At 31.9% G+C, this 16,273-nt stretch overlaps 1 protein-coding gene across 5 annotated transcripts in view; it reads left to right on the top strand.

Annotated features, from left to right (window-relative positions):
* The first annotated feature begins 10,386 nt into the window (after positions 1–10,386).
* The window catches only part of LOC127734918 (fibrinogen-like protein 1), a 166,323-nt gene continuing 160,436 nt past the window's right edge, over positions 10,387–16,273 (top strand). For 2 of the 5 annotated variants that reach the window (XM_052244953.1, XM_052244952.1), the window contains exons 1-2: positions 10,391–11,043; positions 15,358–15,454. In XM_052244953.1, the coding sequence (XP_052100913.1) occupies positions 10,723–11,043; positions 15,358–15,454 (418 nt within the window). In that variant the 5' untranslated portion in view covers positions 10,391–10,722. Of the gene's footprint in view, positions 11,044–15,357; positions 15,455–16,273 lie in introns of all 5 variants that reach the window. The other 3 variants (XM_052244954.1, XM_052244955.1, XM_052244956.1) reach the window with 3 other exon arrangements.

The raw sequence follows: 16,273 nt of genomic DNA on the forward strand, positions 1-16,273 counted from the left end.
GACAGAGCATTGCTGATCACTGCAAGGCTGGTCAAACAAGGGTTTCTGACATTAAGGTGACGGTCGTCCCTTCGTAAATGTCCAGCAAAATATGTTCACCTATCCAGGAAACTTTGATTGTCCGATTGGTCATTGGGATTTGCATTGTTATATTGTGTGTTGTATTTGTTATTTTTTCTGTCGGCCAACTGTTTTTTTAAACTGTCTAATAATGTGTCTATTTGATTACGTCTTAGTATCTCCTCATATATTTCACATATCAGATGATTGTCTTCATAAACAGTAATATCAGTCCTACATCCAAACTCGGTGAGAGTGAAATATCATATTTTTCTTGGTAATGAAATGGCAAAGTAAAGATATACATGTTCATATGTCATGTCGGGCTGATTATGCGACAGATAATGTTATGTACAAACAAAAACATGAGCGTATACAAACGTTGTAGAGGTGTTTATGTCAAGGAAATCAAAGTCAGAAAAACATCTACATGATCTGAAGGGACAATATACATAGATTATTAATTCAAATTAAATATTTAAAAGAATGAAGGAAATTGAAAAGGAACTCTTATTTTCAGATTACAAATTTAACATGCATTTGATATCTAAATATGGTCAAATGTTTTAATAACCTATTCTAAGAACATTTATTTTTATAAGTCTTTTTTCAATTTTACTATTCTTTTTAATTAAGTTAATATAATGCAACATTTTCTGATGTGTGTCCTCTTTAAAAAGAAAATGTGTTATTCTTCTTAAATGTATGAATTCATATCATATTACACATACGATTACATATATATACTTTTATAAAGTGTGGACTAATGCTGTATATTGACTATTAATCTATTTATGCACTAATTACTACCTATGAATCCTTTAAACAAAGCATGTAATATTCATCGAAAAAAAATTATAATTAGAGTGACATTTTAGTTTGAAAAAAAATGTTTATTCGTACACTCAATAACATGTATAAAGTAAAATACATCATAACTAAAAAATACTACGTAAGCCAAAAAAAAGTTGGAACAAATGTAAACCATAAAAAACAGCAAATGGCCAGGTCAATGGAGAAGTAAATAGTTTCTGCATCACGACTAAGAGAGATAACGGCTTGGTCATCTGCGAGGCAATCGTATAAGTCGTGGTCCATTTGAATTTATTGTAAAGATCCCTGTGTCAGTAATATATCAGTTCCCTCGGACTGGATTACTATGTAGACTAGACATTTTCAAAAGCTTATGAAGAAAAAGGTCTGTTTTCCAGCCAGGACGGGTGAAAAATGGACGAAAACACTTTAAAATGAGGTTGATATATTCAAGAACAACTAGGAAACTAAGGAACGTCTTCATGTTGATGTAACAATCAACAACAGCTTTATCGTCACTATAATCAAATAAAAGGTACTCGGCTTTAAGGAACGTATACTTCTTTTATTCCTTGGTTGTATGATAAATAGCTCTTTTTGGTGATATTTTTTGTTTAAACCAAAGACAATAAAACATAATAATATTCCCTTCCGCTATATGGAAAAAATTTAAAAGTCATAAACCAAAGACAATAAAACATATTAATATTCCATTCCGCTATATGGGAAAAATTTAAAAGTCATACCACTATTCTATTTTTAACATTAAAATGCGTATAGTTGATTTCTGTAGTTATTTAATGAATTAAACACATGTACAATTTTGGATTTCTTTCAATACATGTACAAATGTACAATTTGTGTTTATTTGAAATCCAATCGAAAGTTTATTTCCAATTGATAAAAATACATATAAACTGCTTTTATTTAGCTGCTGGATACATAATCTTATCCGCGCAAATCAAAACTTTTCCTGTTCTGTATAACAAGTAAAAATGCACGAGGTAATAGGCATGATTAAATCATTGCAGCTTTATTTCTACTAAGTAGATGTAATTTAATATATTTTTTACCATCTTTGTATCATGTGTTAAGCGATTGTTTCTGTAGTGTTTGCGTGTCCTTTAAATGCAATTGTTGGCTTTTTAATGAAAGAATGTCCGAGCTTTTCATCTTTATCAGTTATGTTTTCTGGTAATGCTTTATAGTTTTTTTCCTGCTTTTTGGGTTGTAGGTAGTAACACACATGTGAGATTTATGATTAATCTCCTTCGTACTTTTTTCTTGTGCTTTTAATCTGTCTATCATTATGATTTATTTTCATTATAATAGAATTGGCCTCTTTTTCATTTTAATGCTTTTTAGTCATTTCTCTGCAAATAATTTGTGTAGCGTTAGTTGTCGAGAATCACTTGTATTTCATTGTACACATAGCAGGTAATCAATGTAGGTCAGAAATAAGATCCTAGTCTATCAAGACGAGTGGGTGTTTGATCAAATATTTTTAAAATTTTTCATTATAATGACTGAGCTGATTTATACTCTCATAGTAGTCTGTATACGAAAACCTTAGTAGGCTAGTATTTTTACTTTCTCGTTAAAACGACTTGGCTAACACAAATATTTCGCTATATCGTCTTAGCTTACACTTTATAACGAATTGGGAAGTGGCGTCACTATACCAGAAAGGACGTCATTAAGTACGTAATCTGAAGCTAGTGTTTTTCTACGCATGGGTGTTCCAACATTGTGGTTGTCCACTAGAATTAGGTGATCAGAACACTTTTCTCCAGTTATTTGTTCGCATTTTGAGGGCCGCCAAACATATTTTCATCGATTGGAAACGTGATATCACCATCGTTTACGTAAATCCCCAGATCTCAGAAGATATGTAAAGTCTACAGAATCATCAAAATTTTTCCAACCATTTGTGCATGTATCTTATTAGTCTATGAATATGTTTGAGTGGTTCAGGACACGTTTTTTTCTGTGCAGTTTTTTATACAATTTTAGTAACTAGTACAGGTTTTTGCATGTTTGTGTATAACACGTTAGTATAGGAAGTCCACGCGGTTCAGAATAATTTCCGACCCTTCAACTGCTAGTGAAAGTTTCGTACACGAGGATAGTACCAGCCACGTATTCAGCACTTTTGTGCCAACTGAAATAAAATTGCTATGTTTATTTTCTGTAAATTTACATGATGATTTATATGGTACAACTTTTCGGAATTTTCGGTTATGAATGATCTTCAACTTCGTAATAATTGATTCGGTTTTGCAATTGAAATGTTTTGATCAAGAGCTACTAATGAGTCTAATGTAGACGAAAGGCGCGTCATACGCCTGGTATTCTTTTACAACCACTCAGTTGATGCCGCTGATGGTGGACGTTTCGCCCTCGAGGGTCTAACCAGCCCAGTAGTCAGCACTTTTGTCTGACCTGAAATATCATTGATATGTACGTACATTTTATGCAAATTTACTGTTTCTAAATGCTGAAATATTCAAAACGCTATGGTTTGTCGGTGGCCAGGTATTAATTGCTTTTGTCGTATTTGGCACTTTTCTGACTTATCTGTTATAACTGCTCTTCAACTTCTTAATATTTGTTTGGTTTGGCTTTGCAACTGTTTTGTTTCAATTCGAGCGCCATTGATGAGTCTTGTGTACGAAAAGTGCATCATAAGCCTTGTATCTGAGATGCAACGTACATTGACGAAACTGTCGACTATACTGAACATTACCTTTACACATCTCTTCCAGACCTTACCATAATCATAGATACAAGATGTATGCAATATAGAAATCAGAACATTTCTGGACCTAACATATTTTTTGGATCTAAGGACCAAAAAATTTACTGAAAAGGAGTGCGATCCAAAGATTCAAGATGGCCGCCACCTTAGCGGGTCGTACTGGCATTGAAAAAATGTTCGCTAAAACCTGTACAGAACAGTTTCTTGGTCATGTGTATGATGATGTCTTTATGGATGACGTTATACATGGGTATAACACTATAGTATCATGTCCGTTCCATCTTGGTGCCATCACACAATAATTAAGCTTCACCAACTTGGTACTGTATTTTCGAAATTTTGGTAATAACGGTGTATAAGGAATGAGCTTAATTATTTTCCTGTGGCGCCAAAAGGGAACGGACATGATACTATAGTGTAACATCTTGTACATAAAGTAATTATAAAGAGTAATCTTATTCCTTATAATAAATAATCTACATCATTATAACGAGTTAGCTAAGTCGTTATAACGAGAAAGCTAAGTTATTATAACGAGTTAGCTTATTCATGCAAAAGTTGTGAAAAATAAATCGCCGGGAATAAGTGAATGAAATTGATGAGATGTTATCACACAATACTACATGTTTAAACAAAAAAAACTGTTATTTTAAACTAAATCTCGAATAACACATGTTCAAAGAATGTCAAAATCATGAACAAAAGTAATCCGTAAAAACGTGAATTGGTATTTTAAACAATCAATCAACGTGCCACTTTTCATCCAACCGTTACGGATTATCATGCTGATGGTCTGCTCAAATTTCAAATTGTCAATATCATTACTTAATATTTACAGTATGTGTTAAATTCATATAAATGCTTATCTTTTATGGCTAAAGGACGAACTATCTGATTTCGTGAATGCATTTATTTCGTCTATTAAATGCAAACTGCAATGATCACCTGCTTTTATTTCGTTTATATTTTTTAAAAACCAAAATCCAATTCTTCAACAAATACTTATTTACTCGTTTGATTGTGGATTTTAGTCATGTGATTAAAAAAATAGTTGAATATGTTTTATATACTTGATTACCTAAGTTTTACCATAGAACAAGAGTACATGGACATTTTTGAAAAAGAAAATCCTTTATCTCTTCAAAATCTTCGGAAGTTTACTGCTTTTGAATTATTGTCTCGCATAAACTTTTCCGTATGGATTGACATACACCACGAGACCTATCATTAGAACTTCGGCAGCCGAACAGCGCAAGTGCTAGGGAAAACCGTAATGAAAGAATGTAAACAAACATGTACTGGAACGTAAATATAGGTTATTAATTCAAACCAAAACAAATTTAAAACACCAGATTATTAAACAATAGCTATGACAAAATTTAATTAACAAATGGCAACGTATGTAAAATATAAAAAAAAATATATATATTAATGTATCAACTCATTTATTTTCCACGTTTTCCTTGATTCTGTGTTTAATGTTTATCAAGGTTAACAATCCGATAAAATTTGGTAACAAACCCGAAAATCAATTATTAGCTTAAGTTTGCAAACAACGTATGGAGTGACCTACACCACGAGACCTATCATTAGAACTTCGGCAGCCGCACAGCGCAAGTGCTAGGGAAAACCGTGATGAAAAAATGTAAACAAACATGTACTGGAACGTAAATATAGGTTATTGATTCTGAACGAAAACAAATTTAAAACACCAGATTATTAAACAGTAGCTATGACAAAATTTAATCAACAAATGGCAACGTATGTAAAATATAAAAAAATATATATATACTCATTTAGTTTCCACGTTTTCCTTGATTCTGTGTTTAATATTTATCACGGTTAACAATCCGATAAAATCTGGTAACAAACCCGAAAATCAATTATTAGCTTAAGTTTGCAAACAACAATTACTGAATAAAATATTTGTTTGTCATTTATACGTTTTGGTCTCGTAATAAATGACAAAACGCGCATAGAGAACTTAGTTTGGTATATAATTTATGCGTGCAGGTTCAACAATTTCTTTAACATCATAAAAACAAGAGACTCGTTTCATATGACTTTAACTAATTTCACATACAGTTCACCGATAATCACGTCAGTATTACGGACACTTGTCGTATTTGGGATACAGATTCCCCTACTCATCCGGTATTCAAGAGATTACAGCTGCTACGCAGACTTTATGATACGTCCATTATTCTAAGCAGAAAGTTGATGAACTAGGTTTATGTCTAAAAAAATTCATCGGAAGATACCAAAATCTTGTCGATAAATATTCCGTATCAACTTCACAAATAATACATGATGGTCTTGAAGTTTAGATTCTAGGTACTGAAGTTGTTAAACATCGTAATTACGTGTTACAGTGTTCTTTTTATTTGTCTTTGTATATTTTAAACCATGACTGTTATGTCCTTTTGGTATATACTTTTGGCGTGGCTAGGTATTTATAAATCCCGCCATTGTGTTATTGTGCTATGGTCATTTTTGTTTTCTTGTCTCTTATTTTTGCTTATGTACTTTGTCTATAGAGTGTCTATATGCATTTTTGTTTTTCTTTGTTGAAATGGTTATTTGTTTTTAAGGTGATTAAGAATATAACACAAAGTTGACTGCTGTAGACCTATTTTTTACAGGTTTGCCTATTATGTGTGTTTGGTTTGCTCACACATTGTTGTCAATATAATGGAATTCTATATGACTGTCATACAATTGAAAGGTTTAGCTAGCTTTAAAACCAGGTTTAATCCACATTTTCTACATAAGGAAATACCTGTACCAAATTATTCGTTTAATGTGTTAGAGCTTTTGACTTTCCCACCTGATAAGGGACTTTCCGTGTTGAATTTTCCTTGGAGTTCAACATTTTTGTTATTTTACTTTTTTCTTTACAAATGTCATTTGAGACATGTTTTCGTCAAAACGTCAAATCTCATCCTACATTTTAACTTTTAACTTATGTGGTTTAAAACCTGTTGAAACAATGAAGACCGTTCAAAAATTAATAATTGATTGTCTGAAGGGTTGTTTAGCGTCAAACAGGCAATATCAAAATAAAAATAAAAGTTTAATGGATAGGGTCAAGACGTTAATCCTAATAACTGGCCTACTGATCACTAATGATGAGCCGACACAAGGGATCTTTAACATGCATAGAGCGTTGAGTTTTAACTAACAACACAGCACTTGAATTTAAACATTCAGAACGTTGGTTGTGATTTGGAAAGTCTCACATAGCACCAAACGGTATTCCTGCTACGAGGAGGTTTCACCTTCCAGATCAGGGAATGTTTTTTTTTGTGTATATGTCATCCCGCATTACCTACGATGTAACAGTTTATAATTCCCGATGACGAAGGCCTAGTATTGAATTTATATTACCCGGGTACCCTTGGTTATACAACTTTGTTATGATTAAATAAATATTCATTAACTGATTGTAATTGAAACGTGGCATTTAACAGCCAAATATATTTCGAAAAAAGTATATTTGCAATATTATACGGCAATATTATGCAGTCGTCAACATTTATATTTCATTAACCAATTTACGTAATTTGAACTTTTTTTTTAATTATTTGTTGTATAACTTGCATTGGTAAATGGATAATTTTACTACAATAAAGAACTAGTCATGAATAATCAAAATGTAATAAAATGACAACAACAGCTGTACACCATGCACTAAAAAGCTAATTATAGGAATTTAAATAATTTGAATTAATGTTACATAAAATTTTTTATAAATATCTTGTTAAACTTTAAAAAAAACCCAGATGTTTGAAGCTATAGAATCAACCGAGTAAAAGAAATCTAAGAACTGAGCAGCACGACTCCAAAATGAAAACCGGTGTACATTTAGGTAGACGGACATATAAGCATTTTCTGCTCCACATGTGGCACTCGTCGTTCTGTTTATGCATGTACAAAGTCTCATTCGTTGATGCCGAATATTTATTTAACAAACATATAATTATAAAATGTTAGGGAAGGAAATAATGATAACAAAATAAAAACAATAAAAATATTGAACCCTTACAGGAGAATGTCTTCTCATCATCTTAATGATGTCTTATCATTAAGATATACTGTGAAAGAACTTGTATTCGTGGGTATCAAATTTCGTGGTTTGAGCAAAAGTTACATGCTCGTGGGTTTTTGAATTCGTGGATTTTAGTTTTCTGAAGAAAACTAAATCGAATTAAGAATTTGAAGCCATCAGGAACAAAGATTTTTGAAAATAATCATATCTTGTTTTATAATGATTTGTGGGACATTGCTAAATATGGTGTTCATTTTCACTTACTTGTTTGTCATTCATTACTGACGACATTCATCAATTTTTTAATTAAATATGTGCTTTGGGAAATAAGCTGATTCTTCTATGCTTACAAATTGTCTCGATTGAAGGAAATTGCAAAGTAAATATTTTTATTGTTTCATTAAGGTAATCAGAAGTGATGACACTTATTAACCCAGGATCGAATGATCAACAGATTAACGATCATCAAAGGTGTTAAATGGGCCATAACATGTCGCTTAAAGAAAACCGTTACATAAACACATGCTACATATGTACTTAAAGTTGTAGAATTAATTCTTATGAAATAAAAAATCAAGCCCTATATGATTTTTTTTTTGTATGAGAATTATAAGAAGATAGAATGAACACTTCACCATCGCATATTATCACCGGAAGTCTGACTCTCATCAATCAAAACTAATTTGTATGAGAATTAAAAGTTTAAAAGTCGTACAGTTTAGGTTTTTTAAAGATTAAATGGGTAAAATCCTGTATGAAGTTGTATATATATAGTACATAGTGCATTTTCTTAATTCAATGTATTCTCTCGATTATATGCCCATATCCATGTAGTCTATCTTTCCATGTCTTGATTTGGACAACAGTTGTTATATTTCGTCGGACACTTAAATTCGTGGATTAAGCCATTTACGAAAACGACGAAAATTGGTACCCCACGAATAATAGCACTTTCACCTTTTAATTCATGGGTATCAATTTTCGTGGTGTGAGCAAAAGTTACATGTTCGTGGGTTCTTAAATTCGTGGATTTTATATTTCTGAAAAAAATCGAGTGAAGAACTTGAAGCCACCAGAAACGAAGATTCTTCAAAATATTTGTATGATGTTTTATAATGATTTGGGGGACATTGCAAAATAAACATTTTCGCTTACTTGTATGTCTTTCATTACGGACAACATTCATCATTTTTTTTTAAAACTAATTTTTTTTCGGAAATAAACTGATTCATCTATGCTTACAAATTGAATCGATTAAAAGAAATTGCAAAGAAAACATTTTAATTGTTGCACACCGGTAATCAGAAGTGGTGACACTTATCAACCAGAGATCGAATGATCAACAGATTAACGATCATCAAAGGTGTTAATTGGTCCATATACATTTCACTAAAAGAAAACAGTTACATTAAAAAAATGCTACAAATGTACTTTAAGTTGTAGAAATTATTCTTATAAAATAAAAAAAAAAAAAAACAAGCCTTATATGATTTTTTTTTTTTCGTATGAAACTTCTGAGGAGATAAAATGAACACTTAATCATCGCAAATCATCACCGGAAATCTGATTTCCATCGAGTCAAAACTATTTATCCACGGCTTCTTCCGCCTCTTTTTTAGACTTATATCTCGAATCTGACATAAGCGGTCATCTCAGTACCAGAATCTATGACAAACGAGACGATTTTGATTTTGAAATTATCAATTTGAATTTTCATTTGCGTTCAGTATTTTTGTTATTTTACTTTTTATATGCCCTAACCAAAGATTTGAATAGTCTCACTTTACAAATCCTTGTCGTAAGTATGTAGTCAATCCTGCATGGGGATCTTTCCATGTTTTGATTTGGATTACAGTTGTTATATTTCGTTGGACACTTACATTCGTGGATAAAGCCAACCACGAAAACCACGAATATTGGTACACCTCGAATAAAAATACTTTCACAGAATATCATTCTGAATTTAAGAATCAAAGGGCAAAAAAATGCCCATATTATACTTCTCCATTAATCAATATTATTAACCATTAACCATTTTAGGCTCTTATTTTGTCTCTGAATGTCTCTACAGTTATGATCGAGGCAAAAATATTTGATAATCGAAAATTCATATACACCCTAAAGTGCTGATTGAATAAAAAAAATACCGAATGTAAAGCTGAACCCGGAAAAAGAATTGTAGCTTTGTTTGAGGGAAGTGCATTCCTTAATGGTGGTAATGAAACAAATAACAATGTTTTAAACCGAAAGTAATTAAAGATTATTTTTTATACAATAATCGTCAAGTATCAAGTATTTACGATTTGCGATTACATGGTGTTCTATAACAGAATGTATTTTATGAACCATATTTTAACACTAATAAGACAATAGGTAACACTTTAGGACGAGAAAAGTCTACTTTTTCTAAAATACTCGATTACGACCATTGTTTCAATGGAAATTAAGATGATACATTTCATATATATGAAATGTTGTTGTTTTAAATGTCTTGAGCGGTTTCTTATTGTTTTAATCTTGGCCATTTTATTTTGTGGTCTACTTTCGAGTTCCTGTTTCCAGTTGCACCAATGATATATTCAAACTTCTTATAATATTTAAATACAAAAAGGAGAAACAGTGTATTTTTGATTCAAGGCTTTCCTCACTTTAATACAAATTTATTTGTAAAATGGAAAAAATATTGAAACATACAGTAGAGTAGCAATCAAATCTAGAAGCATATTTTGTGCCTGTGTTCACTTTATTCATAAACTGATTAATCGAAGCATTTATAATAGATTGCAGAACTTCTCAAAGTGACGAATCGGGACCTAATTTGCAATCTACGTCTGTAGATTTGCGATTACAACTACACAGATATGCGCTCTCGATTGGATAATTGTTAATACGATACACGGAAGTTTGGAGTACTATATCACATGTATAATTACAAATATCCATTTAATGCAAGATGAAAGGCATTAAAGATTGAAACATTGCATCCATAAAATCTTTGAAAATACTTGTTTTAAGAATTTGGACGATCTCGAAACATTCTAACATGTTATTTAGTTTTAGACAATTGTTGATACTCTTAGCTGATTTGCTTCTAGTGTCTACAGAACAATGCAAATCTGGAATTTTTTATGTGAACCCAAACAAGCTTGACACAAAACTAGATGGATACAGGATTCGTGCATTTGAGAATATATCCCCGAGGGCGTGTTTTGACAAATGTATCCGGAGACCAAGATGTCATTCTTACAACTATAACAGACATCAACTACGTTGCGATCTGAACTACCAACCAACATCTGTCTCTTTTAATGACTTCCTGAACGAGGTTGGATTTATCTATGTAGAAGTTGGTCGTTACAGAGGGGTAAGTGCAACATTTACATTGTTATTTTTAAAACAAAAGAAGAAGCAAAAGAGTTCTGCGCATTGAAATATAGATATACCAAAGACCTGTAGGGACATTCTATCTTCAACGATTCTTCTTTCAATTTTGACATTTCCAAGTTCCAAATTGAAATTTGTTAGTTCCACGTGGGCATATCTCTGTACCAAGAATTTATTTTTTCAGTTCCGAGTTGACCATTATTCACTTCCAACTCGATATTTATCACTTCCAACTTGATATTTTTCACTTTCAAATTGACAGATAGTTCCAACTGTTAGTTTTCAACTTGGAAACAACAGAATGACCCAACCGGTATTTCTGAGTTGTAAAAGGTTGGGTTTTTTGTCTGATTCTAGTATAAATTGTAAACTTTACTTGTAGAAATATCTACAACTTTGTCAATGCATAATGGAACAATATTAACCCTTTTCCTTTCAGGCATTTTAGAACTTTATTTATCAAAAAGACACGTGCACTACTAAAGTTCAATTGAATATTGCATTCGCACCAAAGGTCATGCACTGGCAATATTGGACGCATATGAAAGATAATTGATCAAATATTTCAGAAAACTAAATTTGAAGATAATTTTTCTTTTATAGGTCGCGTGGTATCTTTCCAAAAGTCATGTGACTTGTGGGGAAAATGTGAAAAAATACGAAATCCCATTGCGCTCATAGGGTATAGTTTTGGTAGAAAAACAATGCCCTATGTCTGCTAGAGACAGACAAGTTGTCATAATGGTATAAAAAGAGGAAATACGTGCTACATTCCGTGAAATATCGATATCAATAACATTCAAAATAACCGATTTCAGAAGCTTCTTTCGTCCAAATTCAAACCCTAAAAAAAGCCTTTGTATAAATCGTGTTCAGTCAAGCAGTAAACTTTATTTGGTATTTACAAGGGAAAATTCATTGAATTACCAATGATTACTTGATGAGGCGCACCCTGGACCGAGGCCAATGGAGCAAAGAGGAAAACAAGGGGGTACAATTGAGCACACAAATTCTTTTAAAAACAAACATAAATATTTCTGTATCAGACTTTTGCATGTAGTTGGTTTTCTTTTTGAAATTGAAAAAGTAAAGTAAGTTAAGTTAAGTTAAGTTACATTTAATATAGGAAATATTTTTTTCACCTCCGGCAGTGAGATTCGAACACGCGATCTTCCCGCTGTGGGTTGGTTTAGCATACCCCTGCACCACTGGCATTCTAAGAAAATTATTGATGTTTTAGTAGTAAAGTCTACTACTCAAGACGTGAGAGAAAAACAAATAAGATCATCATCCAGCTGCTTGTTTTCTTTAAGAAATCATGTGTTGAGATGATATATTTTTGTTGCCAAATTCATGATTTTAAGCAAATATAGGAGGAATCCATACCTTAGTCTGTCATTTTTTCATTGACATATACATGTTCCTTTATCTAAACAAAAGTTTTTTCAACTATATCATAAGCAAGCACATACAAAATAATGTTTTGTTACATCTATTTAAACTTTGCTAAAAAAAATTTAGGATATTTTAGTGGTTTTTGTCTCTTTTTCAACAAATTCTGTGGATAATGACTACGAATTTTTAGCGCATTTCAAGTTTGTGATTGCGCTGGTACACTAGAAATTTCATTTTTAACTAGTGTACAAGTTAAAACTATTATTTCGATATATTTTTTCCAAAAAACAATTCACAGTTATTGAAAATAGTCATTTTTCCCAAAAAAACGGTATTCTATGCACTACTTTGTGAAAATATTCTGCTAAAATTTGAAGAAAAAAAAATGGCTTTTACAGAAAAAAACACTTGTCGGTAAGAGGCAAATCGACTATACACAGATAATGATAGAAGTTTGGTGCACATTAAATCACATTGCTGGTATTCTAAGAATTAGTTTGAGCCCTTACCCATATCTGTACGTCAAAGAATGTCGATGAAACAAGACTTAACTAGACCTGGATGGAGAGTTGTCTCATTGGCACTCATACCACATCTTCTTATTTATATTAACGCCAAAGAATTGTCTCAAAATTTGCTTCACCGGTAAGCTGTACCGGTGTGAAAGGGAAAGGGTTAATAAGATAATTCAAAGTTCAAATGGTAGCTATAATACAGTTTTAGAACGGAACTATGCGGTTTACTTATATTTCGTCCATGCGGGAGTCTGTCTAAAGGGGCTCCGTCACATGCTTAAAAACAAGTTGCAGAATGTTTTGTGTTTTTTTGCAAACATAAATAAAACTATACTTATGTCTTTCAGATTGTTATCACACTTTCACATGTGTAAGGCTAGTGGTGTTATATCCAGGCACATTTAATTGTAAATGCAAGTGAAAATATGTATAACTTTCCTTTAATCATAGTAAGAACACTGTCGTGGGGTAGCTCATTTGATATGTAAAAACTAAATGTAGGGTGATCAGTCTAACTAGAGACTTAAAATTCGAGACAAGTGTTTAAAAATGCAATTTGTACGATCCTTTATTGAAGTGAGGCACTGGAAGAGAACACAATAACTTTTTGATAAAGAGCCATGCGGGTTGACCTATATCTATATTATGTTTAAACATTTTAAAATGGGTCGTGTTTGCCTCAAGCATTATTGAAGAGACATTTATTGTCGAAATGCGCATCTAGTGCGTTGAAATTGTACCGTTTATGTTATAATTATCATTGTGTCGATATCATTGCTTGTGGACTGTTAGTCCCCGAGGGCATCAACAGCCCAGCATGAAAATACGGATATTGTGTATTTAAAATTTGGTGCTACGAAATTGTGGAAATTATTTGAAATTAAGAAATATGTTTCTCTCATGCAAAGCTCTGATTCCTTACCCGGCTATGGCTATACATTCAGTCCTTTTTGGTTTATATGTTTTTAATTTTCAAATAGTTTTGTTGCGAACATCACAAGAGACATTAATTGTCTGAATGCGAATCTTGTGCAGTAAAAATTGGCATCGTTAATGATATTTTAAATATAAAGAGGGGGCAATTTTAACTCAATTATAATAGAAATAAGAAGATGAGGTATGAGTGCAAATGAGACAACTCTCCATCCAAGTCACAATGTGTACAAAGTAAACAATTATAGGTCAAAGTACGACCTTTAACACGGAGCCTTAGCTCACACCGAACAGCAAGCTATAAAGGCCCCCAAAATGACAAGTGTAAAACAGTTCAAACAGAAAAATCAACGGTTTTATCTATATAAAAAGCGAGAAACGAGAAACACTTATGAACCACATCAACAAACGACAACCACTGAACAGGCTCCTGACTTAGGACAGGTGCATATAAATGCAGCGGGTTTAAAAGTTTTAACAGGCGCCAACCTTCACCCTAACCTGAAACAGTAGTGTAACATTACCACATAAAAAGACACACTATAAATGTCAATTGAAATGGCTTAACTCGATCAAAAAGACATATAGACAAAAACAAGTAAACATACACTGAACCAATAGATTAGATCTATGACAGAATATAAATACAATATTAATAAAAAAGATTTAAAACAATGTCAAAAAGACAACTCTAACCTGAGACAAAATGGCGTTAAATGAAATAACGTACACATAATTTTAAATATAAAATAACTTTGTTGTAAGGATTACGGATTTTTTTTTTATATTTTACCAAATAAATAAATTTGTTGTTCACAGTACGAGTACAGAACTGAAAATGTATCGTCATACTAAATACTTATCAACGGTGGTACATATTAAAAATAATGAGACGAGATATAACACAAAATAAGTAAACATTGAAAAACAAAAATGCATTAAAAATAAGTATGGAAGTTGTTATCAAGTAGTGAAATATTTAGATGAAAGACGTATTCTTACTCACTTTCGTAACAATTGTAAAAAAATTCGTACTCCAGAGACAAGAAGATACACTATTCTAAGAAGAGCATGAATGTTATACCAGTTAAAACCAAACAGCTAAATTTAATATTGTTATTCGTGATATTGTTTTTTGTAAATTGTACACTGGCAATTTGATGGCAAGCTACATGTAGCTGCAATTTTCCGAATACGTCACATGTACAGACTGAAAACATAAATACAAATAATGTGAGTATATAGAAAAATATAATAAAATAAAAACTATTCGTGTTATTAAACTAAATAAAATAATGCATGAAATGCTGCTGATGGTTACAACTATACTAGATGTAAATGGTTCTCCTTTACAACGACTCATCAGTGGCGCTCGTAAAAAAAATGGACGGAAGGCTAAACGAAATACGAAGTTGTACTGTTGTAAAAATATCTATAATTCCTAATATCAGGATCCTATGTATGACACATGCCTGGAAAATCCCTGTAAACCTGAAGAAATATGTGAAAGAATAATGGATGGAGGCTTATTTTGCGTCAAAGAACAAGGTAATACAGATATTTAAACGAGAAATAGAAAGGTATACAAATATTTTCAAATCAATATAATTATTTTCGTTCAAGTAATTGTTCTTTGCACTTGTCACGTGGTAAAGCAGATTTATACCAAGCGTACGTTAATATATCGAATTACTAAGAAAATAGGGAACTTTTTACGTTATTAATAAAATTTATAACGAACCATACTTTAAGTTTGACTGAACATGTCCTTGTGTTTATATTCATTTCACAGAACTTATAAACAATTGATTTGTAACTCGCTATTACGCAAACAAAAATCAGTTGGATCACAAAAACATCGCGATAGTGGTTGGCACAAGTGACTTTTTGTAATGTTTTCTCATCTTTTTTTGTAAGCCATTATCTCGTATGGACATAACATTCTTTTATACAAAGCTTTTGTTTCTGTATTCATTTGGTGACTTCTCTATAGATACAATAACCATGGATATGTAGTTAATGTAAAGTGAAAAAAACATTTTTTTTTAAATTCAAATGAGCCATTTTCCTATGATGATACTGTTGTTTGTCTTTTGGTCTTTGTCTTCTTTTTTTGCCATGGCGTTGTCAGTTTATTTTCGACTTATTAGTTTGGATGTTCCTTTGGTATCTTTCGCCTCTCTCGTGTCCTAATATTTTGATTTGAGATAAATAACGAAAAACGATAATTGCTTTGTGTGAGTTGCTTAAATTTGATGTTAACTTTGTTTATGGCTGACTTACCATACTTCCAATTCACTCGTATTTGCTTTGCAAGAAACGTATTTCATACTTTGAACGATCTGCTTACCCTTCCGGAGTACATGA

Source organism: Mytilus californianus, unplaced genomic scaffold (genome assembly GCF_021869535.1).
Source record: "Mytilus californianus isolate M0D057914Y unplaced genomic scaffold, xbMytCali1.0.p SCAF_3, whole genome shotgun sequence".
NCBI classification, from domain to species: Eukaryota; Metazoa; Mollusca; class Bivalvia; order Mytilida; family Mytilidae; genus Mytilus; species Mytilus californianus.